Source organism: Phocoena sinus, chromosome 20, assembly GCF_008692025.1.
Source record: "Phocoena sinus isolate mPhoSin1 chromosome 20, mPhoSin1.pri, whole genome shotgun sequence".
In the NCBI taxonomy this organism is placed as follows: domain Eukaryota; kingdom Metazoa; phylum Chordata; class Mammalia; order Artiodactyla; family Phocoenidae; genus Phocoena; species Phocoena sinus.
The window spans coordinates 11,758,313-11,785,882 of record NC_045782.1 but is presented as its reverse complement, the minus strand read 5'-3'; the positions used below and the strand labels follow the sequence as shown (position 1 = coordinate 11,785,882).

Below are 27,570 nucleotides of genomic sequence, written 5' to 3'. Positions count from 1 at the left end.
ATGTTGCTCCAGGAATTTAACTGTTAGTGTTGCTGATAAAAAAAAAAAGTCTGAAGCTAATTGATTCTCTTTCCATTGCAAATAAATAATCTGTTCTTTGGGTCTCAAAACTTTAAGATTCGTCCTTATCCTTGGTCTTCAGGAATTTCATCAACGTGTGTCTACACATATATTCTTACGTTAATCCTGCCTGGGACTCAGAAAGACGATTACTTCTCTACTTATTTCTTTTCTACCTCCAGACTCCTTTGTTTCATGTTATGACTTCTGGATCTGTCTTGTGAATTTATCTCTAGATAATTCTATTCTACATTGTCGGGTATATCTTGGGCTTCCAGATGTGACTCGAGAAGTATCATAATCATAATCTTTACCTATTCAATTTTTTAATCAAAAAGGAAATTTGTTGTATATGAAAGCTGTTAAGAGTAAATCCTAAGCGTTCTCTCACAAGAAGAAAATTTTTTTCTATTTCTTTAATTTTAAATCTATAGGAGAAGATGCATGCTCGCTAAATTTGCTGTGGTAATCACCTCATGACGTACGTAAATCAAGTCATTATGTTGTACACCTTAAACTTACACAGTGCTGTATGCCAGTTGTATCTCAGTAAAACCGGAAGAAAAGAATTAAATTTGTTCTGATTGCAAAAAAAAAAAAAAAAAAATCTCATTTCATGGGAAAATACATGGTCTTGCCGATATTAAAAAAAAAAATAAAAAGGAAAGTAAAGCTACAATTATATACCCATTAAGCAAACAAAGTAAAAACAGAGATCCCAGGCTCGTTCACGCTGCTGATAATGTGGTTCAATCTTTCTGGAAAGCTATTTGGCATTGAAGGGCAATTACCAAATGTGTTTAAGTCCACTTCTGGAGAAAGCTTTACAAAGCGAAATGACCTACACAAATTTAAGTTATTGATTTCCCCAAACACACATTAACCCAGGGTGTTGCCTCTCCCTCTCCCCCCAAACCTGCATTCAGCAGCAGCATTTTGTCTCTGACACTGGCTCCTTGAAAATGGTCATAAATTATCACAAATGGTAGAAGTTATGATCCTGTTTATGTAAAACACACATAAAACAAAACCCAAAAACCCATGTACTTGTATATGTACATATGTGAATATTTACAAAAGCACCGAATATGGTCTGGAAGGACACATGCTAAGCCAGCTGACCTCAGCTTCTAAGGAGGGGCACGGGATGCGGCAAGGTTGTGACTAAAGCATATTTTCACTTTTCACTCTGATCTCACTCTGAGAGTGTTATCTATGTATTACTTACATACTTTTCAAAACGTCCTTCCACTAATCAAAATAAAGTCAACTGGAGTTGGGAACTGTCTATTTAGGTGCATCCAGCTACCTCCTGAACTCTTGACATTTGAACAACTGCCCTTCCTGAAGTGATTAAGATTCCCTTGATTCCATTTACTAGAGCTGTTCTTAAAGTAATGGTAAAATTCTGGCACTATTGCAAGGTTATAATTACGGCTAGGAGACCCCAAAATACCTAAAGCCTGATCTTAACCAAATATCCCTCCTTGTGTGGATATTAGAGAAAATGTGCACGGACTAAATGTACTAGTACAGACAATTTTAGACTGCTGGGCTTGGCTGAACGGAATGCTCCTTTCTCAATGTCTAATTAGGCCTAAATAGTTTGACCAATTTAGATATTCACATCTGCTTATTTCATCCCTCCAACAATCAAATTCAAAGTTCAGATGTTATCCTGAGAGAGGTTATTTGAATCCGCGCTCACTAGCCTGTAGCCGGGGAGATGAAAACAAGAGAAACCACAGGGGCACTTTCCCCCATGCTAGTGTCCAGCTGGCCCCATCTTAGTCCTTTTCTGGCCGGGACACTGGCCCTGTGACATGACCCACTGTCCTTGGACCTCTGCAAGCTTTGGCATGTCCTGTTCCCAGGCAGAGGAGGCTGAACAGGAAATGGGGAAGGTCTGGCACTAGATGGGCATCTTTTAGAAGAAAGACAAGGCGCTGGCCCAAGCCAGCAGCACATGAATTTATACAGTGTAACCATGGCTCCATTTACGTCTCTTCCTCCTCACAGACTGGTCCCTTACAAAGTCTCCTGACTACAAGGACACTGGTCTAACCCAGTCAGGTCAGCCCAGCTCAGTCAGTCAATAGCTTACAGATGGTCAATGTAAGTCTTGGCTGTTACAACCGAAGTGGGATCTTATTTGCTATAAAAAAAAAAGTATAAAAGCAGGGACTACAAGTCACCTATAATAATGAAAACTTGGACACAACTCCTGAGCCCAACAAGAGGGAAACACCTAAGCAAACTTACTTCTTTCTCTTCCTTCAAAGGCACACCTCAGAGATATTGCAAGTTCGGTTCCAGACCACCACAATGAAGCAAATATCATGATAAAGTGAGTCATACAAATTTTTGGTTTCCCAGTCCATATAAAAGTTATGTTTACACTATACTGTAGTCTATTAAGTGTGTCATAGCATTATGTCTAACACAACAATGTACATACCTTAATTTTAAAATTAAAAAAATTACAAGAGTAACATCAAAGATCACAGATCACCATAACAAATGTAATAAAAGTTTGAAATATTTCAGAAATTACCAAAAACGTGACAGAGACATGAAGTGAGCAAATGCTGTTGGAAAAATGGTGCTGACAGATTTGTTCAACACAGGGCTGCCACAAACCATCAGTCTGTAAAAAATGCAGTACCTGCAAAACCCAATAAAGGAAAGTGCAATACAACATGTGTCTGTAAATAAGATACATTAATAAATGTAGCTGCACTGAAAAACAGAGAATTGTATAATAAAGGGACCAATTTGTTTCAAGGAATTCCTGAAACAAATAAAGCAGATGGATTCTGATCAACAGAAAAGCTGATCGTCCCAGACAGGAAAGATAAAGGGCTCCATGAGAAGCAGACGGGACCCCAACCAAGCCCCAGTGACCACCCAGAGGCAGAGTGGCAGGGAGTGGGACCGAGGGCAGGCTGTGAGGCAGGCAGAGAGCATGCAAAGCTCCCATGAAAGTCAGGCCCAGAGGTAACTGCTCGGAGCCCCACAAGTTCCAGCCAAAGACGTAAGGATGAGAAAAAGCATATCAGAAAGACTCCAAATTACCATTCTGTGCAGACAGGATTTTGAAATCAACAGAAAAGCTATTAAAAAAGAGTCCAGTAAGATGGCAGATAAGATAAATATTCAAAACAACCAATTAAACACAAACTCTATATAATCAGTCAGGGGGGAAAAGGGTATTTTTCAGAGTAGCAATAAAAAATATAAAAATGTAAACACAAAATATAATACAGCTGGAAATTAAAATCTTTGTAAATTAGGACCTCTCTGAAGAAAATTACAAATCTCGTTGCAGGGTGTTTTTAAAAATCTCAGCAAGTGGAGAAATGCCATACTTCTTTCTTTTTTTTCTTTTTCTTTTTTTCATAGGTAAGAAGTGGATTCATTTAGAGAGAAACACACTCCACAGAGTGTGGGCCATCTCAGAAGACGACAGGCCAGAAATGCCATATTTCTAAGTAAGAAGATAATACTATAAAGATAATAATTCTCCCCAACTTAATCTGTACATTTAAATTAAAACCCCAAAAGGTTTCTTTTGGGATTCTGAAAAACTGATACTATGAACTACCTGAAAAAACACAATCAATAATTTAAAAAAAAAAAAGAATGAAAATGCTCTATCAGATAATCAAAATTTACTGCAAGGTTAAAAAGAAGGCTGATATCAAAAACAGAATACCATTTCCACACTGATCAGATTAGCAAAAGTTAAAATTTGATGATGCCCAGTGGTGGCAAGGGCACAGAGTGGCACTTACATATATTCTAAGTGGGACTGAAAACTGGTAAACTTTTTTGCAGGTCAAGTCACATCATATGTTGAAACATTTTATGTTTTAAAAAATTTTTAATTTAATTTAATTTAATTTTGTTTCTAGAAGCTGCACCACGTGGCATGTGGGATCTTAGTTCCCTGACCAGGGATCGAACCTAAGCTCCCTGCACTGGAAGCGCAGAGTCTTAACGACTGGACCAGCAGGGATGTCCCATATATCGAAACTTTAAATGCACATAACCTTTGAGTCAGTAATTGTGAGAACTTACCCATCACTATACTTGAAAAGCGTGCCAGGATACCTGTTTAAAGATGTTCGTCGCACCTTTTCTTTGTAATAAAAAAAGAAATGGAAATAACCTAAATACCTGTGGGGACTTCACAAGTAAACTCCGACACATCCGCATGTAACACAGTATACTATGGAGCTGTTAAAAAGAACGGGGTAGATCTGCAGGTGCTGCTAGTGGAAGACTTTTCTAAGGTCTATCAGATGAAACAGCAAGGGGTGGAACACTGCAAAAAATTCAATCTCACTGAAAACGTTTACACTGGTAATATGCGTAGGAATATTTTGAAGGAATATGTGAAAAACCATTAACAGTGGTTGCTTTTGGAAAGAGACATTAGAGGTGGGAGAGGAGAGGGAGACTGCCTTTTCATTTTTTAGATCCCTTTCTGCTGTTTTGAACTTTTTATTTGCATAATGCTAAAAATTGTGGTTCCTTCCACTGTGGTACTGGCATAGGAACAAACAGATCAATGAAACAAAACTAGATTTCCACTTGTGTGTGTGTGTGTGTGTGTGTGTGTGTGTCTGTGTCTGTGTGTGTATACACACTAGTATATATATTCTAATATATATTTGAATAATGATAAACTGTTATTCATCTGGAAATAATAATATAGTTAGACTTTAGGTCATCAAGAAAACAGAAACCGGGACTTCCCTGGTGGCGCAGTGGTTAAGAATCCGCCTGCCAATGCAGGGAACACGAGTTCGAACCCTGGTCTGGGAAGATCCCACACGCCGCGGAGCAACTAAGTCCGTACACCACAACTACTGAGCCTGCGCTCTAGAGCCCACGAGCCAGAACTACTGAGCCTGCATGCCACAACTGCTGAGGCCCGTGCGCCTAGAGCCCGGGCTCTGCAGTAAGAGAGGCCACTGCAATGAGAGGCCCATGCACCACAACTAGGATTAGCCCCTGCTCGCCACAACTAGACAAAGCCTGTGCACAGTAACGAAGACCCAACGCAGCCAAAAAAAATAAAGAAAAAAAAAATAAAAAAGAAAATCAGTTATGCACCGGGAAAAAAAAAACTCAGGTTAAATTCCCTAATTCACACCTTATACCTACATAAATTTTAGAAAAAAATCAAAATTTAGAAGAAATAACAATGAAAGCACCTGAATTAGATAAAGAAGACCAAGGGATCAGAGAGATTACTTTCTACATTATATACTTCTGCACCGTTTAATTACTTGCAATGACTTTTATTACCCATGAAAACAAAGACTGTTCCACTGCAGGTTTGGGAGTAGGGAGATATGGCCAAGTTTTAACAGCATGGAGCATACAAATGAAATAATTACTTGCAATGACTTTTATTACCCATGAAAACAAAGACTGTTCCACTGCAGGTTTGGGAGTAGGGAGATAGGGCCAAGTTTTAACAGCATGGAGCATACAAATGAAATAAAATCGGATACTAAGAGCAAAGCCAGCCTGTAACTAGGCCCTACTCTTGGTTCCACCTCCTCCTGTGGATGAGCGAGTGCTCTCTCACGGAGGCACGATGGTCCCCTGAGCAATTCACTCAGGAGGAAGCCAGGCGAGGACCAGCACAGGATGTTAAGTAGACACTACAAAACAAAGTCCTGGTCTTCTCCTCTCCCACCTTGTTCCTGTTTTGGTGACCTCCGTTTTTCCACTTTTTACATTTGTTCTGGGGTGCTTTTTTGTGGCCTCATTTGAAATAATAGGCCACATCTTAGGATCTGAAAATGCCAAACTAGGAGCTGCTTTCTACCACTTTCCCCAAGATATACTTTGTGGAACACTATTTTGGAAGATGTTAACAGAAACAGCAGGAAAAAAGCACTCTTAGGCAAATAAGGCTGGGAAATGCTGCATAACTGCATAACCTCCTCTTGGGGGGCGGGGGGCGGGGGCGGGAATCACAAAGTATATTATATTTGCATGTTAAAGGCACTTCTGTAAAGAAAACAGTTTTATTTAATACCAAATGTCTCCCAAGTTTCATTTTTGCACAATGCACAGACACTTTGGGGACAATGTATGGTTAAAAAACAACATTCCACAAAACAATGTGCTAGATTCTGCTCTCGATCATCCTAAAGGAAAAGTAACCCACATGACACCCAGTCTCTAGAAATCTCCAGGACTGGCTGGTACTCTCTCCCAATGGATGAGGAAGCTGGTCTAATTTTCTTCTTCCAGTAGATTCTCTGATTTCAGCTGGGCCTTCCTTATTCTCTCCAAGTTCCGTTGTTGGTATTTTCTTTTAAAAAAGCCACACTAAAACAAAGGGAGGGAAGCCCGATTACAGGCCTAACCTAACCATCTGCTTTAGAAAACCATCTACCTGGTTGTTGCCAAAAGAGCCCCCATGCTCCTCTGCTTCCTCTGAATCTCTCCTGATAACCCAATCCTTCAAGACCCGTCTTAAATACTGCCTTTCCTGTGCTCAGTCCCCAGTCAGAAGAGATTTTCCACCTTCCTCTGAACCCCCAGAGCACTTTAACCTTTTCAACTTAACTAATTCTGCAAAGTACTTCAGTTTCAGCTGTATTGGGTCATATATCTATGTAAAAGTACTCAGCCTACCGGGCTGAGGGTAGAAAGAGATCAAGTACAGCCTCCTACACATCAAGAAACTCACAACCTAGTGAGAAGGGAACTAACTGGAATAGAGTGTGACGACTGCCCCTTGGAAGGGTTTCTAGAGGGGAGCTCAAAGGAAAAGCATAAAGCTCAGCTCAGAGGACTCAGGAATCTATGGGTTGAGTTTTAAGGGAAGAGTGAGAGCAAGTCAAAAAGAAGGAAAGGGCTTACGGGTGTAGAGAGCCTAACTGCAAACACAGACACGAACCTATTTAGTTCAGTGCGCTGAGAAAAAAGCAAGACTTAAAGGTGGAGAAAGTAGAGGCCAGAGTGGAAGGTCTTGAATAGCAGTGAAAGAGTCTGAACATCAAAACAGGGGAAGGAAAGGAAAGGACTTAAATAGGGGAACGACAATCAGGTTCGTTTTAGGAAAATATCTCGGTACTCCAATTCTTCAGTTAGATCTTTATCTTTTTCAGACAGAAACTGTCTTACTCATTTGCCTCAACAGGCCTGTGGCTGAAGGAAGAGGGAAAGGTGGTCACGAGGCCAGGGAAGCTGCTCTAGGTCAGAGGCTGGCTGTCCTAAGGAGGACTGTGCCCAACACCAGAACCTTTACGAACATGAGTGGAACCGACCTTGACTAGGATGACTATAATCACGATCAAAACCAGAAGGCCACCAACACTGCTTTTAATAATGAGAGAGAGAGAATACGCCTCCTCATCTTTCAGGAAGATGACAGTGATCTGGAACAAAACAAACAGATCATCCAATAAGTCAGGTAAGGCAAAAGGAGAAAAAAATTTCACGTTATTTTAAGGAGCAAAATGTGAGAACTTGGCAACATACAGTGTATTGATCAAAACTGATGACAGGGAACTTCGCTGGTGGCGCAGTGGTTAAGAATCCACCTGCCAATGCAGGGGACACAGGTTCAAGCCCTGGTCCAGGAAGATTCCACATGCCGCGGAGAAACTAAGCCTGTGCACCACAACTACTGAGCCCACATGCCACAACTACTGAAGCCTGCACGCCTAGAGCCGTGCTCTGCAACAAGAGAAGCCACTGCAATGAGAAGCCCACGCAATGCAACAAAGAGTAGCCCCCACACGCAGCAACGAAGACCCAACACAGCCAAAAGTAAAATAAATAAATAAATACCAATGGAATTTTTTTTGAAAAGTGTACACACCAATGGTTTTTAGTATATATATATAAAAAAAAAAACTGATGACAGTAAAGCAAAAAGCTAAACATTTCTGATGCAGCACCTAAAATTATCTGATGAGATTTGTGGTTTCTGCTTCCACATGTAAGGAGCTTGAGAGTCACCACTCCATGCTAACAAGTAAAAAGCTGAACAAACTGAAAAATCAACAATTTTTGGATCCCTGAGAGAGCGGAGGCCACAAGGCACATTGCTGCCCCCAAGAGCGGAGGGAGAGACAGAGACTGACACAGAGAGCAGAGGCTCACCAGCACCAGGGAAGGAAAACCTGAACTGCAACTGATGGGCTGCTGGAAGCACAGTGCTCACAACCCTGGGGCTTACCAACTCCAGGAAACCCAGTCGCGGGGCTGAGGTTTTCTCCAGGAGCTTGACCAGGTTCCCACAGTATACACTGGAGAAAAAACCCTTCATGCTTCCAGCAGGGGGAGGGGAAGAGGAACCATTTTGAAATAAGCCAGAGAACCCTCATCTTAACAAGGCCTGTCCTCAGGGGAAACTAGTTAACTAGCCTAACCTGCTGGGTAATATCAGAGCCTAACTATCCTGGGGGAAGGGAAGTACCCAACTCAAGCCCACTCTAGCCATCCTGTCCCACCTAATGGGGTTGAATAAGACTGAGAAACAGGGGTGAAGTTCGCAGTCCAGAGGCACAGGCTCATTAAAAGACTGAGGCCTAATCACAGAAGGACAGCACACTGCCCCTCCCCAACACCTCACCACATTCATGAAGGTCCGTCTACAGCATTTCCTTTTACCTGGTACAGCATGTCCAGCTACCAAGAGAAAATTACCAGGCATACCAAAAAGCAAAAAAACAACTTGAAGAGACAGAGCAAGCATCAGAACCAGACACGGCGAGAATGCTGGAATTATCAGAGCAGGAATTTGAAACAACCATGATGAATACGCTAAGGGCTCTAACGGTTAGCGCAGTCAGCACACATGAACAAAGAAAACGAGCAGGCGGGCAATGTTAGTGGACAGATGGAAATCCTAAGAAAGCAGCAAAAAGAAACGTTAGAGATGAAAACCCGCTGTAACAGGAAATGAATGCCTATGATGCGCTCATTAGTAGACTGGACATGGCTGAGGAAAGAATCTCTGAGCTACAGATAGCAACAGAATCCTCGAAAAGCAAAGAAAACAAAAACTAAAGACAAAACCAAAGGAAAAAAAAACCAGAGCACAGTAAAATTATCTGATGACCAAAATATTTTATACAAACTATTTTGGTCTCTTATCTAGAAGAGTTATGTCTGCCAGGAAACTGTGACCTTCTGTTTGTGTGTGTGTGAGAGACAAGAGAACGAGAGAGGGAAAGAGAGAGGGAGAGAGCAAAAGCGAGAGCGAGAGCGAGAGCGAGAGCGAGAGAGAGAGGTTCTATTAAGGAGCCTCTGACAGTTTAATAGAGGGTCCCAACAAATTAAGATCTCTAGGGTTTAAAGAACACTGAAAGACGGAAAATCAAGATTCTACATCCAGGTATGCCCCAAGCTCACCATCTTCAAAATGATTTCTAAGTCCCTTCCAACTCTGTTCTGACAACTCTTTTTGATCTTGCCTAATGACTGATAGGACATTTTCTGACATGAAATACACGACAAAGATAAGGGTCTGCTCTTCACCAGACTAATGTCAGTGACACAGTAATAAATGCAGAATGGCGTCCACGTGTACTATTGAAAAGCCCTTCCATTAGAAGCCACCCCAGCATTGCTGTCCAGAGGCTCTCTCCATCCCAGGGCTCAAGTGGAAAACCCAGGGGACGTGCTTCCCAAGTGAGACCCAGACATGGCCCTCCCAAGTTGTGCCCAGCACACAGACCACGGCCAGAAGGCCATCAAGACACCTCTGCCTGCCCAAAACACTGAATTCCCTTCATCCAAGTGTTCAAGCACCAAGGTCAGGGATGCTTCGGACAGAATTTCTGTATGGGGTGGAAGGCTGGACAAATTTACCTTTGAGGCCTCTTCCAATTAAGTCATAAACACTTCCAAGGGTTGACCCTCCAGGCACTGTTTAACTCATATAAGCTGAACTTAAGTTCTGGGCCTTGGGAATAGCGAGGGAGCAACACAACAGAGAAGAAGAACAGGGAGAGAGCTGTTTTTTTCCTTCATGGAAGAGTAAAGGCAGCGGGGAGTATGGGGAGAAGACTTGAGAACCTGAGGTTTCAGAAAGTAATGATAGGAAGTCCCAAGATGACAGTAATGTAACATGTCAGGTTTGAGTAGAAGTATTCCTATTTCTCAAAGCCTCTTCCTTTTTTCCTCTTCCAAAACCACAGGTTCCTAAAGTGCCCTAAAGGTGTCCTAGTAGAGGTGAAGGGAGAAGCAGGACACAGAATACCCCTGCTTGTAGAAAACACTCTTGGTGGCCCACCCAACAGCCATTCTCTCCTTTCCTAGTTTGTTCAGAAGTCATGACTGGTCTAAGCTGATCATGACAAAGTCATCCCACTTTGCCAGTGACTGACACGAGATCTAGTTCTCAATAATAAGTTACAAGGAGATTATCTGCTAGGAGTTTTTAGGAAAATTGTCCTTGAAAAGAGAAGGCTGAAATTCCCTGGCAGTGCAATGGCTAGGACGCTGCGCTTCCACTGCAGTGGACATGGGTTCAGTCCCTGGTTGGGAAACTCAGATCCCACAGGTCACACGTAGTACAGCCAAAAAAAAAAAAAAAGGCAAGAAAAGGGAAGACAAATGAGGAAAAACTCCTTTTGCTACTGACCTCTTGGCTTCCTATTTTGTATACTGCCATGTGAAACTATATCGCTGGGAGAAGTGGAAGTGGCAACTTTGTGGCAGCCACAAGGGAAGGCGTCCCCAGCACACGGAGGGTAGAGCACAAGATTCAAAGGGGCCAGCCCATTGACACTGGTCTGCCTCCCTCACTGGATAAACAACAGAGGCCTTTATGGTACATTAGTGCTAGTGTCTTGCAGCTGAAATGTAAATACTTTGCTTGGGATCTTGAATTTTAAAAAAGGAAAATCACTGTGGGGACTCTATGCTATAGAAATAAAAGCATCAGTAAGTAAAAGGGGGAAATTTATACATAAATTATTTAAGAATGTGCATGTAAGAAACTGTTAACAGTAATTCCCTTTGGGAAGAGGGAATCAGGGGTGTGGAAAGGGGGAAGTAAAGGAACCATTATTTTTTGCTTGGGATCTTTGTGTAAGGCTTGGATTTTCTTGCTTTTCTATTTAAAAAGAAAAAAAGTCTGAGCAATGGGATAATGGGGCACTTCTCTTTCTTCCATATCATTTTCTGTATCAGAAATACTTAAAAATAAAAGGAAATGTTTTTCCTGACATGTTTGGAGAACTGCACCTTTCCCTTCCTCCAGGGAGGAAATCAGAGGACCTAATGTTTAGCGATCCAGTCTCACCCTCTTGACATTCCCTCCGATACTGAATCATGCCTAACTACAGAGCTCACAGATGGACAATCTCTGACACCGGCAGCACATCTAGGTGAGTGTCAACAAGAATGACAACTCAGGGTGGCACACACAGTATTCGGCCCACAGATCACAAAGGTCAGTCTGACTTGCAGTCATTCTTCTGCAAAACGAATCCAAGAGTTCTAGTACTTAGTCTAAGACTTATAAAAAAAATATGCATTCCTGAGTATTGTAACTGTGCGACATTGTAACTAAACACTGATACCACACACTAAGAAGAGAGTTGTTATATACCCCCTCCCCCCAAATTTCTCACCTAAGAAATTTAAAAAAAAATACATTTTCAAATCAAAGTATATATAGCTGCTGATTCCAGCCTAGTTATTTCAACTGAGACTTCCTCTGCTTAGGCCTCTTATTCAGTTGCCTCATTTCAGAGACAGAAAAACTGAGGCAGAAGCTGAGTAACTCAAGGTCACGGAGGCAGTTGCTGGCAGAGTCAAGATCAGAGGTGATAAGACTAAAACAGGAAGAGGGCAACAGCCAAGTGTCTGTACAGGGGCGCTGAGGCCAGGCACAGTTTTCCCAGGACATCACCCAGAGAACGAGAAGACAGCCAGGGATTACCTTAGTTCTATGGTTCTCTGCATTGAGCCCCTCAAATAGAGATTTGTTGAAAGATATTTCACCAAGGATGTGCAGCTCAGTCACATCTCTTCGTAACTATAAGATGCGGAAGAAAAAAAAACGAAACACATTTTAGACATGGACTTACTGTTCTTTTTTTTTTTTTTAGTTAACTTCTAAAAAAAATTTTATTGGAGTATAGTTGATTCAAAACAGACTTACTGTTCTTGGACAGCACTCATCATCTGTCCCTTTAAACGTGTTCCTTCTCCAGTATTTCCTCAGCAATCACAAAGTTACCCAAGCAAGAAACCTGCAGTTATACCTCAACTTCTTTTCCCTTATCCTTTACTTCATGCCACACCCTTACTGACCTACCCACATGCCCCAAGTCAGTTGTTGATGATTCTTTTTTTAGCCTCTCTTGCACCTGTCCCTTTTTCTCCATCCTCATTGCTACTTCTTCAGCTGAGATCTCATCATTCTCACCTGGATCATCACAAGATGTTAAACTAGACTTCAGTCCCTACTATTTTTTTTTTTTTTTTTTCGCGGTACGTCGGCCTCTCACTGTTGTGGCCTCTCGCGTTGCGGAGCACAGGCTCCGGACGCGCAGTGTCAGCGGCCATGGCTCACGGGCCCAGCCGCTCCGCAGCATGTGAGATCTTCCCGGACCGGGGCACGAACCCTTGTCGCCTGCATCGGCAGGCGAACTCTCAACCACTGCGCCACCAGGGAAGCTCTAGTCCCTACTTTTGAATGAGTCATCAGGTAAGGCCTAAGAGGTAACATGTGAGTTAAATATAAGAAGAAACCACATACATACAAGATCTATGAGAAAAGCAGTGTCATGCAAAAGGAACGGCAAGTACAAAGATCCTGTGGCCAGAACAATATTGGCAAACTGGAGTATAAAAAGCTGGGAAGGGCTTCCCTGGTGGCGCAGTGGTTGAGAGTCCGCCTGCTGATGCAGGGGACACGGGTTCGTGCCCCAGTCCGGGAAGATCCCACATGCCACTCTGGCTCCTGAGCCTGCGCGTCCGGAGCCTGTGCTCCGCAACGGGAGAGGCCACAACAGTGAGAGGCCCGCGTACTGCAAAAAAAAAAAAAAAAAAAAGCAGGGAAGAGCCGAGTACTAGGAGATTAAGTTGAAGAAGCAAGCAGAGACCAGATCATAGGGTGCCTTGCACACCACTGAAAGAGACAAATTTTAATCTAAGTGTATTCAAACTTTTATTAAAAGCAGATAAGTGGCACAGTGTTTTCTTTTAAAACATAGCTGTTATATGAAGAACGTTTGTAGAGGGTATGGCAAAAGCAGAGGCAAGAAGAGCAGAGAGAAGGTTACTGCAATAAACCCAGTAAGAGTTTATTGGGTTTATTGGGTAAACCCCTGAACTACAACAGTACCAGTGGAGATGGAGAGAAGTGAATGGATTTAGAATATACTGGGCGGGGTGGGGGGGTAGAATCACAGAGCTTGCTGCTGGTACAGATACGGGGATGTAAGAAAAGGAGTCGCAAGTAATTCCTAGAATTCCTAGTAACTAACCCGAATAAGTTACCCTAGTTAGTAACCCTGAGTAAGTGGGTAAGCAACAGGTTGGGTTAGGAGGTGGATCAAGAGACCTGTTTTGGACACGTTGTATTTGGAGACGCTATTATCCTTCTTAGGGTAACAGCAGGATAATCAGATCTCAAGTACCTGTTCTGATTGACTCAAGGAGACCTCTGCAGCCACGGTTACATTTTCTTTATCCGAGGTGACGTTACAGCTCACTGAATGCCATTCTTCCACATGCTAGAAGAAGGTGTGTGTTAGTTGGCACAATTCCTCTTCGGGTGGAAAAGCCGAGAATTTTAACACTTGGCACACAGAGCACCTCTAGGTCCCGGAATAGAGGGTGTGAGCAGTTTCTGCGCTCACTTGGCTCGAGCAAAGCCGCAACCCTGGCAAACGTGACCCAGGGTAGAGGCTAAGGGGCGCCTTGGGACCGCCCCGCCTGTGCTTTCAGGGGAAACCTCGGAAAAGTAGAATCCGTGCGTCTCACGTCGCCCGCTTCAGGCCCTCTCCCTCCCTGCCGCCCCGCCCCGGCCTCTCGGACGACCGCGCTCACCTGAACCCGGTCGCTCCCACAAACGCGCTCCGGACTCTGGGTGCACACAGTGTGAGCCTGAAACAAGACCCATTCCCGCGACGCCTTCAGAAACTCAAACCGCCATAGTTATCCGCCCTCTCCCACTTCCCGCGAGACCCATCGTGATTTGCGGGCGCGAGGCCGGGCGCTAGGACCCGGCGGGCAGGCGAGCCGGCGGGCCGGCTCTGCGTCTCTAAGAAGTCTCGCGGTGTTTGCATTTGAACCGCCTGGCGGGTGTCGGCGATGGCGGCGTCACTCCGGCGACCCGGGAGTCGGCTCTTTAGAACGTATGGGGTAGCTGGCGGCGGGGGGCCGCGGCGGCGTCCGGGCCAGGCAGTGGTGCAGTGGTTCCCGCCGCAAGACCAGAAGCATTTATTCAGCAGCAGTAGCAGCGACGCCAGCGGCGGCGGCCCCTCGCCGTCTGTCGTCTCCGACGATCCTGACGACCCCGACTTCCCCGGCAGCCCGGTGGGTCAGCGGCGGAGGCGCGCTGGCGGCCGACTCTCCAAGGACCGGCCGAGTCTGATCGCGACCCCGAGACGCCTGAGGCTGCGACCGCGGTGCCCGCATAAGTGCAGCACCCCCTGCGGGCCGCTCGGACCGCCGCCCTTCCCCAACGGCCACCCGGGCCTCCTGAGCCCGGACCTCAGTGTGTGCGGCCAGCCCAGGGACGGCGGCGAGCTGAGCACCAGTGCCTCCCTGTTGAGTTCTCCGGCCTCTCCCGGCCCCAGGTCCCCTGCGCCAGGAGACAGCATCTGTACCGACCCCTCCGCCTTTCTGGATGCAGCCTCTGAAGCTCCGAGCGGCCTCCACCTCCCAGAAGCCTCCCTGGACCAGGAGCCTCTCCCCTGTTCCCAGGAGGCAGAGACAGCAGGAGGCAGGCTCAGCAGGTTGGCCCACCAAGCCCGTGCCGGCCTCAGGTCAGCTCTCTGTAGCTTTTTGGACTCAGGAAATCCTGAGGATTCTGAGCTTGGGCCAGATGGGAAGAATATGCGGGAGTCCTGCTGTGACAGGGAACTGGTGAGGAGGAGGCTGGAGAGCCCAGGTTCACACAGCACGGGTAAGCAGAGGGCCACGGACCAGGACTCCGGTCGAGAGGCCGGGTCTCAGGAGGCTGTCCAGATAGAATACGGGGAGGCCCGTGGGTGCAAGCGCGGTATGGCACCTGGGAAAAGCAACAGGCCCGAGAGAACCGGGCCAAGCCGGAAAAGGAAGCATCAAGAGACAGCAGAAACCTCCCTCCACCATCACCACCACTTTAAAAAAGGCCAAAAGATGGAAAAAGATTCATTCGTCACCCAGGACCTGACTCGTTTACAGAATGCCTGCTCTTGGAGCAAAGCCAGGGCCTCCTTCAGCTTGCACAGGAAGAAGATGGTGACCTCCGTGTCAGAAGCGTGCAGCATCTACACCATTGCCAGTTCTCTCTCTGAGTCCCTCGTACCAGAATATGCAAACCTTCCTGCCACAAACAGAACAAACAGTGCCCTGTACCCTTGGCACTTCTCCTCCATGTATTTGCTCACCCCCTTAAAGACACTACATGCCACAGACAAAAAGGCATCCGACGCACAAAAGGTTTATGGGGAATGCAGTCAGGAGGGTCCTGTCCCCTTCAGCGACTGCCTTTCCTCAGAAAAACTGGAATGCTGTGAGAAGATTGGGGAAGGGGTGTTTGGTGAAGTGTTTCAAACAGTTGCTAACCACACACCTGTAGCCCTAAAAATCATTGCTATTGAAGGACAGAAGTTAGTCAATGGAGCTCATCAGAAAACTTTTGAGGAAATCCTGCCAGAGATCATCATCTCCAAAGAGTTGAGCCTCTTGTCTGATGAGGTATGCAACCGTACAGAAGGCTTCATTGGGCTGAACTCGGTACACTGTGTTCAAGGATCTTACCCTCCCTTGCTCCTCCAGGCCTGGGATCGCTATAACTCAACCAAAGGGTCTGCAAATGACCGGCCTGACTTTTTTGAGGAAGACCAGCTCTTCATCGTGCTGGAATTTGAGTTTGGAGGGATCGACTTAGAGCAAATGAGAACGAAGCTGTCCTCCATCGCCACTGCAAAGAGCATTCTGCACCAGATCACTGCGTCCCTTGCAGTGGCAGAGGCATCGCTGAACTTTGAGCACCGAGACTTGCACTGGGGGAACGTGCTCTTAAAGAAAACCAGCCTCAAAGAGCTCCACTACACCCTCAATGGGAAGACGAGCTCCATCCCCACCCAAGGGCTACAGGTCAACATCATCGACTACACCCTGTCACGCCTGGAGCGGGACGGGATCGTGGTTTTCTGTGACATTTCCATGGACCAAGACCTGTTTACAGGAGAAGGTGACTACCAGTTTGAGATCTACAGGCTGATGAGGAAGGAAAACAACAACTGCTGGGACGAATATCACCCTTATAACAACGTGCTCTGGCTACACTACCTCACAGATAAGATCCTGAAACAAATGACCTTCAAGAGCAAAGGTAACACCCCTGCCTTGAAGAAAATGAGGAGAAAGATCAAGCATTTCCATCAGACTATGTTGAACTTCAGCTCTGCCACAGACCTGCTCTGCCAGCACAGTCTGTTTAAGTAAGCTGGGGTTGCTGACTGCTCCCAAAGGAGAGGGCACAGGTCTGGAAGCCCCTGATGCCGTTTTTAACCTCTATTCCCACAGCAGGGTGGGATTCCTGTTCTTACAGGTTTCCAATCAGCTTTTCAAACAAGAATTTTGTTTCCAAGTGGAAGCTGAAATGTTTGTTGAAATGTTTAAACTTAACAAATACTCTTTAAAAATAAACTATACATGAGAACAAGTGTTTACAACTGAAAAGCCCTCTTTCGGTCAGCAGACTCAATTTTGTAAATTCCTTTCCACATTTTCCTTTTTGAGCCTTGACACTTTATGTAGCCTGAGCAGGAAAAAAAAGGAAAGCCCATGGCCTCAGCTGTCAAACCGATCAGAGCCTGTTGCTGTAGGTGTCATAAGGCTGGCTTTGACAGACGAGGAGCCAGCTGAGAGCAAAGAGGCCGTAGCAGAGCAGAGTCCTAGGCAGACAGACTGGAAGGCAAGCAGGAAGGAAGATGGTAGGCAGTTTATAGGGAGAAGTGTGAGAAGTGCCACGTTTATCAAGCTCATTTGCCAATCACAAAGAGAAGCAGAATTTATTGATGATTTTCCAATGGAAAATAAATTTCTCCATGGCTACTCAAAATGTTTGAATTTTGCTTATTTTTTCATCAAGGGAAGAAAAACTGGAATGTCGTTTTAAGGGCTGAGTGGTTAATATTCCTTGTGAACATGACTTTGGTAATTTACTCCTAAAATGTGTTCCCAGGTTAACTAATCTTTTTCTACTTCTTTTCTAGAGTTCTAGTTTTTATACCTTTGAGAATCCACAGTCACTCTGGAAAGAGATGTGATGGTGATATAGAACCACCTCTATGTACCTGAGTCTTGGTCAGGTTCTTCACTCTTATGACCTGGAAACCTTGTAATTTAACTGGAACACAAATTTGCAGCTGGAACTCGGCTCCAAAGAGGTTCTCCCCATGTATCTGCAAAATAAATCAGAGCGGGAAGTCACGGCTGGTGTTGCTTTGCCACCTGTGGCTTTGCAATGACAAGCACAGCACTTACATTGAAGAGGAACTCTTTGTGGTGGGAAAGCCCCTGGCTTGTGTTCATGTACGTCACTGATGGTCTGCATTTGAGAGGACATGGGTTAGGTCTCAAGGCCCCTTTCACATTTTAAAAAACCTCAATGCTACCAGTTGGATACACTAAGACAGAGGGCACCTGATCCTTAACAGGGATCAAAGCTGAATATCAAAATGTAAGGTGGTGGTAGGGCAGTTGGGATCAGGTTAGAATATTCGAATTCTGTATATTTGGGCTGGTTCTGTATCTAATTATAATGCCTTAGAGTGGCCTTACTTTTTTCCTTCCTTTCTTCCCAATCCCATAGCCCCTCTCTTCCCTCCTTAGCATCACATCAGTTCCCTTTTGTATCAAGACCAGTTGGCACTGCTCCTCCTTTGATTATGACCATGGGGTTTCTAGGACCCAACTGTTAGTGCCCTAGACGTCATTGGGCGCCTGGGTTCTAAGCAGCCTCCTCTCAGGGAAGGGCAATGCCCACATCTACCCTGACCACAAGTTCCACCCACAAGAGAAAATGCCTGAAGCTGTCTCGCAGGTGTGGGCCCCTTGGAAGTACTTACTTGGGAAGAACTGCAATGAAGGCATGTTTGAAATGAAGGCTGTGGGTCTTACTGACCAAAGACCTTCTTTCATTGGAACTAGGAAATAAGAATGTCAGTTTACAGCACACCTGCTTTGTACACATGGCTTCTTACCTTGGCTTCCTGGGATCACTGGGGGTCAGATAGAAAAGACTCTGGGAGATAAGCAATTAGAGTGCAGAAGACGCTCTAGAAGACCATACTTAGAGAAACTGATTTTAAAAGGGTTTCTCAACCTTGATAATATTGACATTTGGGGCCAGATAAGTCTTTGTGAGAGGCTGTTCTGTATATTGTAGGATGTTAAGCAATGTTCCAGGCCTCTTCCCACTAGATGCCAGTAGCACCCGCCCGAAGTGGTGCCAGTCAAGTGTCTTCGGGCGTTGCCCCTGGGGGCAGACTCACCCGTTTGAGAATTTTCCCAACACCGTACCCGACTCTACCCCAAACATAGAGGTTTTGCAGAAGACAGAGCTTCTCTGAAGTTAAATGAACCAGAATTAGAGCTCCAGTCCAAAGCTCATTCTTCCAGACCATACCATAGTTTCACTTTGTCAGTAAAAGAACATTTTAAATATCTTCGATAACAAGAAGGGAAAGCCAAGTCACAGCAGGGACACACGTGCCTTCTCAGGGCTCACTGAGGTTCCCCTTCCTGGGCAGTGAGAGAGCCAGAGCTATTATGCACGCACATGGGAGGGAGGCTTCTTGCAGGGCTACAGGCTGGGCCTGCTGTAACACAGGCATTACTTACTTGGTGACTGTCACAGCGATGTCGGCTGTCCTGTTTGGAAAGGCACTCTCCTCCAGCTGCCAAACTAATGAAAAGTTTGCCTGTTTAAACAAACAAAAAAGGTCACTTGATTCTCCTTTATACCACTCACAACTCAAACTGCTTCCTACTAACTAAACAGACCTGGGAAACATAATTCATACTCCTCATGTTTTTGTAGCACAGCATGCTTCAAGGTCCGTTATTCCACGTTAAGCCTCACAATGTCAAGATGGAGTGAGTGGGGCAGACAGGATTATTCCCCTTTACAGTTGAGGAAGCTGCTTCAGAGATTTCCCACAGCACAGAGATCATCAGTGGCAGATCAGGGACTCATAACTTTGGGTCTGATGCTCCTTCCATACTGCACCCAGCTTCACTCTGCTGTACTGGGGTGTGTCAACCATTTATCTGTGGCTGTATCCCTCACCCCCACCACTCCCCACTTTCAGAGCACGCTTGGCCGCTCTGAGCACTCTAAGAGAAGTGTGGAGACTGCAACTGAGATTCTAATGAGACTGGGAAGTAGAAGACACCAATCCCAGGGTAGTGAGAAGAGTCAGCCAATCAAAACAGACTCACAGATGACCTCTTGAGTGTGGGGTGACCGATCTTGCAGTTCATGACCAGGACAGAAGCAGTTGGCTTAGGGTCATCGCACTGAATGTTTGGAGAAGGAGGCTGTTAACATAAAAGACGTTGTTTTGTTTTGTTTTTGACATTGATTTTAAACGGCAAAAAAAGGAGCAGATTCCTCACACCAATTCAACATGCCAGACACCTTGCCAGGAGCAAGGGACACAAATAAATCAGACTGTCCTTGTCTCCCTCACAAGCTGGGCAGTAAGGGCTGAATGCTAGATGGTTGAGGAATTTAAATACAAGGCCTAAGGAGTGGTTCTGTGAGAGCAGTACAGAGAAAAGCAGTAGAGAAAGATGAGGTCCAACTAGGAGGATTCAAAGTCTTCATGGGGAAGGAGACATCTGAACTGGGCCTTGGACCAATGCAGATTTCATGTACTGAGCCAGGCTGCAAGGCCAGCATGAGCCCAAGCACTGCCATGCAGCCTTTTTCAGCCATGCTTCCTCATCCAGACCACTGAATACAGAAAATGACTTGAGTAACTACTATTTTCTTAATTCTCCCAAGGATGCGGCATCTAGTTCCATTCTAGATGCTTAGATCATGGCATTCTTCTCATGTAATGGATGCTGTCTTAGCCCAGATAGCCTCAGACCACTAGGGACACAGTCGTAGTATGACAAAGCCAGGTTTGTTGACTCATTACAATGAGGAAAACTGCACTGTGGTGTATCTCACCAAACAAAGGAAAAGACAGTTATTAAAGGATTCTGGGGAAAGGTGGAGTTCAGGGGAAATGTAAACAAAGCAGTGTTTTGATAGGCCCAAAACAAAGCAGGGCTGTGTGTAAAAGGCCACTCAGCATCAGGTCTGGACTGCAAAGTGGACTCAGGGACCCATGTCCTTGGAAACTATTAAGGTGAATGTGGAAAGTTATGTGCAGAAACATTTTATCTTAAGCTCCAAGCCTCAGATGGAAAATGAGAGTGCTTCTCTTTGTCAAAGTGGCTTAGACTCTCCAGGCAAGAGTAAGATGGTTTCATAATTACAGATAAAACTTCAAACAGCAAAGTTTCTGACTGCCTATGATTTTAGGGAACAAAATTTCTCAGTGTTACAATACTTTACAGCTGCAGGGTGTTCTTGGAAGAAATACTGTTTCCTAGTATCTTGCAGCTGGCTTTGAGTCTGTGATCCCAGGCTGATGAAAGGCCAAGCAGACTCTTACTTTCCAGTCCAAGCTATTTTATTAGAGATTATTTCTCTCTCAGAACTCTAGTTAAGAAAGGCTGCAAGGGGACTTCCCTGGTGGTGCAGTGGTTAAGAATCCGCCTGCCAATCAATGCAGGGGACACGGGTTTGAGCCCTGGTCCGGGAAGATCCCACATGCCACGGAGCAACTAATCCCGTGTGCCGTAACTACTGAGCCTGTGCTCTAGAGCACGTGAGCCACAACTACTGAGCCCGCGTGCCACAACAACTGAAGCCTGCGCACCTAGAGCCCACGTTCCACAACAAGAGAGCCACCGCAATGAGAAGACCACATACTGCATGAAGAGTAGCCCCCGCTCACCGCAACTAGAGGAAGCCCGCGTGCAGCGACAAAGACCCAATGCAGCCAAAAATGAATAAATAAAATAAATAAATTTATTTAGGGGCTTCCCTGGTGGCGCAGTGGTTGAGGGTCCGCCTGCCGATGCAGGGGACGCGGGTTCATGCACCAGTCCGGGAAGATCCCACATGCCACGGAGCGGCTGGGCCCGTGAGCCATGGCCGCTGAGCCTGCGCGTCCGGAGCCTGTGCTCCACAACGGAAGAGGCCACAACAGTGAGAGGCCCACGTACCGCAAAAAAAAAAAAAAAAAAAAAAAAAAAATTTATTTAAAAAAAAAAGGCTGCAAGCAAAAGGAGTGATTAGGCAGCAAAATAGCACCATTGAAGATTTTTAAAGCAGAGAATGATGTGATTGGATCCATGGCATATGGTTGGATTAGAGGGGGGCGGGAATCCATCTAGTTAATAATCATTTAGTGGATGGACCAGGGTGAGGCCAGAGGCAGAGTTAGGAGGTTGCCATAACAAAGCAAGTATGCCAGAAGGGAAAGCCACGAGCAGTGTGGTTCCCAAACGCTGTCATAGTTACCTTTTGTATCCTCTTAAACTGCAAGTTTCTGGGGTAATTCAAAGCCATGCTTGTCATGTAGGAATCTTCCCCAGAGTTGGTTAGGCTAATGTTCATGCTCAGCTCCTTTGTGAGACCCACCACCAATTCCTGCCTGCACAGGGTAGGCAAATAGATAAATGTTACCAGTTTATTTAATCTGTACAAACCTCAGTGCAATACAACAGCACCTTTTAAACTAACTCCTTAGATAAATTGCTTAAAGGATACATTTAGCCTAGATTTTCTTCCCCTCAACATAAGCAAACATCTGGACTGCCATACCTCAGCTGCTGTGAGACATGACCATTCATGTAATGTTTACTATGTGTCAAGGACTGTGTTAAATGCTTCACACGCTCAGCTAATCCTTGTAATAACCCTATGAAATAGTACAGTTGCTATCTGTTCTATAGAGAAGGGATCAGAAGCCAAGGGAGGCTAACTGACTTGCCTGAGGTCCAGCAGCCTCAAAAGGGAGTTGGGAGAATTGGATCTAAACCCTCTTTCAACCACCAACGCGCTGTGACCCCAGGCAACGTACTTCGTGACACAAATTCATCCATCTCACGTACATTTACAGAAGACTTTCTCTGTGCCAGACACGCTGCTCGACGTGGGACAAACAGCACATGGGGGACAGATGCTGCCCCTGCCCCTGTCTTGGCCTCAGCCTTCCTACCCACAAAATCATCCCGGCCCTTCCAATTTAAAGACTGTGGGTTAAAACATGAATCTCTTCAGCCTGGAGAAGACTTGGGGACGTGTAAGTGCTTCTTTCCATCCGCTGAGGCACCATGGGGCCCCTCAGTAATTGAGACCTACAGGGAAACATATTAACAACAAAGAAAACTTTCTAACCCTCTGAAAGGTTCAAAGATGGAATGTGCAGCTCTCGAGAGTAATGTGACCTGTGTCTTGTTGTGTTGTTTTTGTTTTTATCACAGCTGAGAAAAGGATAGATTGGAGGGCTAGAGGGGGCAGAGGCAGAGCCTGTGTGGGGATCCATCTGGGAGATGATACAGGCCTGAAATCAGACAGTAGTAGTGGGGATGGGGATGGGGTAGAAACCAGAGGTGATAAGGCCGTGCTTGCAAGCAGCACAAAAACGAGAGAGGAGTCGAGGATGCCTCCTGAATTTCCAGCTTGGATGACCGAGTGGGGCTAGTCATGAGGGAGAGAACACAGGGGGAAGACCAGAGGGCGGAAGTTGATCAGATGGGTTCAGTCCAGGGCATGATGAGAGGTGCCCAGAGGATAGGAAGGCAGAGATGTTGACATGTCAGTAAGGTATCCTTTTCTAGAGCCCAGGAGAGAGATCTGAGAGTCACTGGAATATTTACCAGGGGTTCTCAACCTGAGGGCCGGGGCAGTTTCAGAGGGCCCCAAATGCAAACACCAATGTATGCAAGTGTGATCTTCTAGGGAGAAAGCTCTGTAGTCTCCCTTAGATTCTTTAGGAGATCCATGTCCACAAAAAAGGTCAAAGCCATTGAGACATTTGGTTGCTAAGGATTAGGTTCAATACTTTTGAAAAAAGAAGAGACTACTGGCTGTGAACACTAGGGGGTGATGTAGGGCCAGCTGTTTCACTGTCTACTTCACAAGGACGTGGCTGGGAGGGCTTTCTCGGCTGTAATTAATTCCCTGTTAGAAACAACTGCGTCTCCTTGTTAGGCTGGCTTCCAAAGCACTCAAAAGCCTTGAATTGGATCCTTAGTGACTGAGAGGGGCAGCGCTAAGCCATCCACATCTGAAACACAAGTCCTGCAAATGTCTATGAGAAGGCTTACCAGGACTCAGAGAACAGTGCTCTTCCCCAAAGATGCCAACTCCGGCCAGCTGGCCATCAGTGCCATGTTACACACACAGCAGTAGGAGTCAGGGAAGGCATTTTAAGACCACCACATGTCCAAAACCAAACTCATGATCTCTTCCTCCCCACCCTGCCTTCCAAACCAATTCTTCCAAAAACTTCCCTAATTCAGTTCTTGACATCACCATCATTCTAGAATGCAGTGTGGTCCGACAGAACTTTGGCAGTAGTGAAAATGACCTATTCTGTGCTGTTTAATACCACTAGCCATATGCGGATCCTGAGCACATGAAATGGGCCCAGTGCAACTAAGGAACTAAAATTTAATTTTAATTAATTTCAATTTAAATAACCAAGTGTGACCAGAGCCTATTGTATTGGACAGCACAGTTCTAGATGCTCAGGCTGAAGCGTTGAAAGACTTCCTAGACCCCTCTCTTCCTCTCACTCCCCACATCCAATCTGTCATCCAATCCTGTGGGCTCTAACTTCAAAATATAACCACCTTCATTGCTACCATCCTGGCCTAAGTCACATCACTTCTCACCCGAGTTACTGCAATAGCTCCTTACTACTGCTCCGCCTCCACCTTTGCTCCTACAGTCTACTCTCAACACAGCAGCAAGAATGGTCCTGTTAAAGTGCATGGTCATGTCATTCCTCTGACTTCTCAGCTCGCGGTAAAAGTCCTCATGGAGATGCAGCCACGTATGACCTTTCCTCCCCTCACGTGACCTCTCCCTCCCTCATCTACTGCAACCATGCTGGCGTCCTGGCTCTTCCTCCCATCTCCAGGGCATTTGCAGGTGCTCTACCTTCAGACACCCGCAGAGTTCATTCCTCCACTTCCTCTTGCACGCACCCAAATGTCACCTTCTCCGTGAACATTCTCCTGACCCCTCTATTTAAAACTGCCACCCCTCCTCCCCCCGGCATTCTGTCCCACCTTCCCTGCCTTCTTTCTCTTCATAGTATTGATACATCTCATCAACACAAAGTTGACTTATTTATTATCTTCTCCCCCTAAAAGCACCAGAAGGGCCGGGATTTTTGTGTGTTGTTTACTGATGTATCTCTAGCACCTAGAGTGCTGGGCACAGAGGAGATGCTCCATAAATATGCAATGAATTAAGTAATCTGGTTAAGAGGTGAGCCAGGGAAGAGGTTACCTCTAACTGAGGTGGTCCTAGGGGGAGAGACACTGAGTTCACGAAAATAGCGTTGTCCGGGATGTCCAGAGACCTGGGTGTAAGCCCACCCAATGATCATGTGACCCCACACAGGCCCTCAACTACTGAGTCTGCTGCCTCATCTATAAAATAGGAATACAAATTTCTGTCTTGCCTCCCTCACTGGGTGGGTGGGGAAGCAAGAGATAATACGTGCAGAAGCCCTTTGTGGGCCATGAGGGGAAGGGGGAGGAAGTGAGCGGTCCGTCCTGGTGAGGGGTTTGCCCAGGTAAGCCTTCAGGAGGAAGTTAACTGCAGAAAACGTGACGACTGGATTCAACTCACTGAGAGAGGGTGGTGGCCAACTGCAGCTCAGCGACACAGAACAGCTTATCCTTGCAGGCCTTCTCATAGGGCAGCTGTAACCAGACAGAGAGGCAGGGTCAGCCCAGGGACCCCGCCATCCCCCCCTTGCTTCATGACCTCCTTAGCACATTCCTGTCCCTCCTGCTGACTCTGAGAAGTGCAGGTGAAGGCTGACAGGCTGGGGTTGTGTCCACAAGGCCGTGAGAGCTGTGACTGTGACATTCCTTGGCTTGTCAGGGATGGGGATGTGCTTGGTCCTACAACACAGGTACCATGCGTCAGGCCACTGGCCAAGGTCAAAAATGGGGTGACCTTTGTGAAACGGTGGGAATGCCTGTCACTTTCATATTATGCTAATTAAGCAGCAACACTCACAACTCACTATTTTGAACATTTGGGGGAGGAAAACCCAGGTGAAGAAAAGCTTCCTTAGTCCTCTTAAGTAGAGCAGCAACAGCAGGGGACAAAAGGGGGTAAATAACCAAATATTGTCAAGGTCCAGTCCTGTGAGGTCCTCTACCCCCATGGCTAGTCTTCTCTGTAGGTTAAATATTCCACCTTGCAATCTTGCCTACACCAAACAAATTCAGAAAGTCGCACTGGGTCCAAAAGGCCCAGTCAAGGTTGAAAAGCTCCAGCTCAGGCTGAAAAATCAAGTTTTGTAAAGGAGCTGGTCTATTTTTTATTCTGAAGGAACCACAGCCAGCTCTCTAACTGGGGAATCTCTGCATTTATCTTCCCAGCAGCCAGTGACCATCACAGCAGCTTTATTAAACAGCAGCAAGGACTGTTTCCATGACCTGGAGCTAGAATGGGAGCCCAGAGCTAGGAAGAAAACCTTCTGCTTCCCAGAGAAGGGAGATGCAGTTCACAGGAGTCAGAGCTTGGAGCTCTATCTGACTGGGTCAACAATTGGGGGCAGGTTTCTTTAGTTTTGTTTTTAATACAGCCAAGCAGTCTGCTCTCTTTCAGCACGATTATAACACCCTAAGCTCCCAGCTAGAACTCATTCTCTGGAAACATCTATGTGCCTAACCTAACACCAAATCATTTCTCCTCATCCATTTTATCAGTGGGATGGTTTTTTTAAAACCTCTTTGCCAAACCATCAAACTAATAATTGATTAAGGTAAGAATCCTGAATGGATGTTAAACAGGATATATGCATAGTCTCAAAGCATCTCCCCATAAGATACTTATTAATTACAAAGGGAAATAGCACCAGAAATGGGACAAATGAACATGATGTGCCTCGGATACGATGCACTTAGAGGGGTGAGACTTCATTTCTGGGATATTCCTGCCCAAAATGCATAACCTGAATCTAACCATGAGGAAACATCAGACAAAGACAGGCTGAGGAACATTCTACAGTATAACTGGCCTGTACCCTTCAAGAATGTAAGGTCATTAAAGACAAAGAAAGAGGGGCTTCCCTGGTGGCGCAGTGATTGAGAGTCTGCCTGCTAATGCAGGGGACATGGGTTCGTGCCCCGGTCCAGGAAGATCCCACATGCCGCGGAGCGGCTGGGTCCGTGAGCCATGGCTGCTGAGCCTGTGCGTCTGGAGAGACCACAGCAGTAAGAGGCCCGCGTACCGCAAAAAAAAAAAAAAAAAAAAAAAAAAAAAAAAAAAAAAAAAAAAAAAAAAAGACAAAGAAAGATTGAGAAATTATTCGAGATTAAAGGAGACTAAACAAAAGTAATGCATTATCCTGGTCCAGAAAAAATTTTTTTTCTTTTGCTGAAAAGGACATTAATAGGACAACTGGTGGTATCTGAATAAAGCTTGTAGATTATAGTATTTCTTCATTGTAAATTTCGATTTTGATCATTGTACTGTGGTTATGTAAGACAGTGTCTTTGTTTTTTAGGAAATACACATTGAAGTATTGGGAGTAAAGACGCATCATATCTGTAACTAACTCTCAAATGGTTCAGAAATATAAATTTCTGAGACTACATATGTATATATGTAAGATATATATGAGATTTTGTATATATATAGAGAGAGACAGAGAATAAAGCAAATGTGATAAGAGGTTAAAATGTTAACATTTGGGGAATCTGGATAAAGGATGGGAATTCTTTGGACAATTCTAACTTTTTTTTTTTTTTTTTAATTCTAACTTTTTAGTAAGCAAAATATTTCAAACTAAAGTTTTCTTAAAACAGAATATATATAATTAGTGATAATCCGCTTATTGACAAAACTTTATTATTAGCTCTCCCAGTCTTTTCTGAACTATCTGTCAATGCCAAATTTTTAAAATTTAGAAAATTAATATACTATTAGAATAAATTTGCCTGAAAAATTAAAATGAGAATCTTTGCTCA

The 27,570-nt window shown here is 45.2% G+C and overlaps 2 protein-coding genes across 2 annotated transcripts in view; one reads left to right on the top strand and one right to left on the bottom strand.

Moving 5' to 3' along the window:
- Positions 1 to 5,464: 5,464 nt before the first annotated feature.
- The window catches only part of ITGAE (integrin subunit alpha E), a 69,933-nt gene continuing 47,827 nt past the window's right edge, over positions 5,465 to 27,570 (bottom strand). Inside the window, exons 20-31 of the mRNA XM_032615537.1 lie at positions 25,214 to 25,287; positions 21,866 to 21,998; positions 19,723 to 19,821; positions 19,123 to 19,202; positions 18,348 to 18,425; positions 17,764 to 17,827; positions 17,574 to 17,681; positions 14,110 to 14,166; positions 13,698 to 13,793; positions 11,993 to 12,088; positions 7,359 to 7,469; positions 5,465 to 6,414 (exon numbers count right to left, since the gene is read on the bottom strand). Coding sequence (XP_032471428.1) covers positions 6,319 to 6,414; positions 7,359 to 7,469; positions 11,993 to 12,088; positions 13,698 to 13,793; positions 14,110 to 14,166; positions 17,574 to 17,681; positions 17,764 to 17,827; positions 18,348 to 18,425; positions 19,123 to 19,202; positions 19,723 to 19,821; positions 21,866 to 21,998; positions 25,214 to 25,287 — 1,092 coding nt within the window. The 3' untranslated portion in view covers positions 5,465 to 6,318. The remainder of the gene's footprint in view (positions 6,415 to 7,358; positions 7,470 to 11,992; positions 12,089 to 13,697; positions 13,794 to 14,109; positions 14,167 to 17,573; positions 17,682 to 17,763; positions 17,828 to 18,347; positions 18,426 to 19,122; positions 19,203 to 19,722; positions 19,822 to 21,865; positions 21,999 to 25,213; positions 25,288 to 27,570) is intronic.
- On the top strand, positions 14,347 to 17,333 carry HASPIN (histone H3 associated protein kinase). Its single transcript, XM_032615548.1, has one exon. The coding sequence runs from the start codon at positions 14,374 to 14,376 to the stop codon at positions 16,717 to 16,719; it is 2,346 nt and encodes a 781-aa protein (XP_032471439.1). The 5' UTR covers positions 14,347 to 14,373; the 3' UTR covers positions 16,720 to 17,333.

Excerpts from the sequence above, each read along its gene's own strand:
- HASPIN (XM_032615548.1), top strand. The coding sequence starts at position 14,374 with ATGGCGGCGTCACTCCGGCGACCCGGGAGTCGGCTCTTTAGAACGTAT.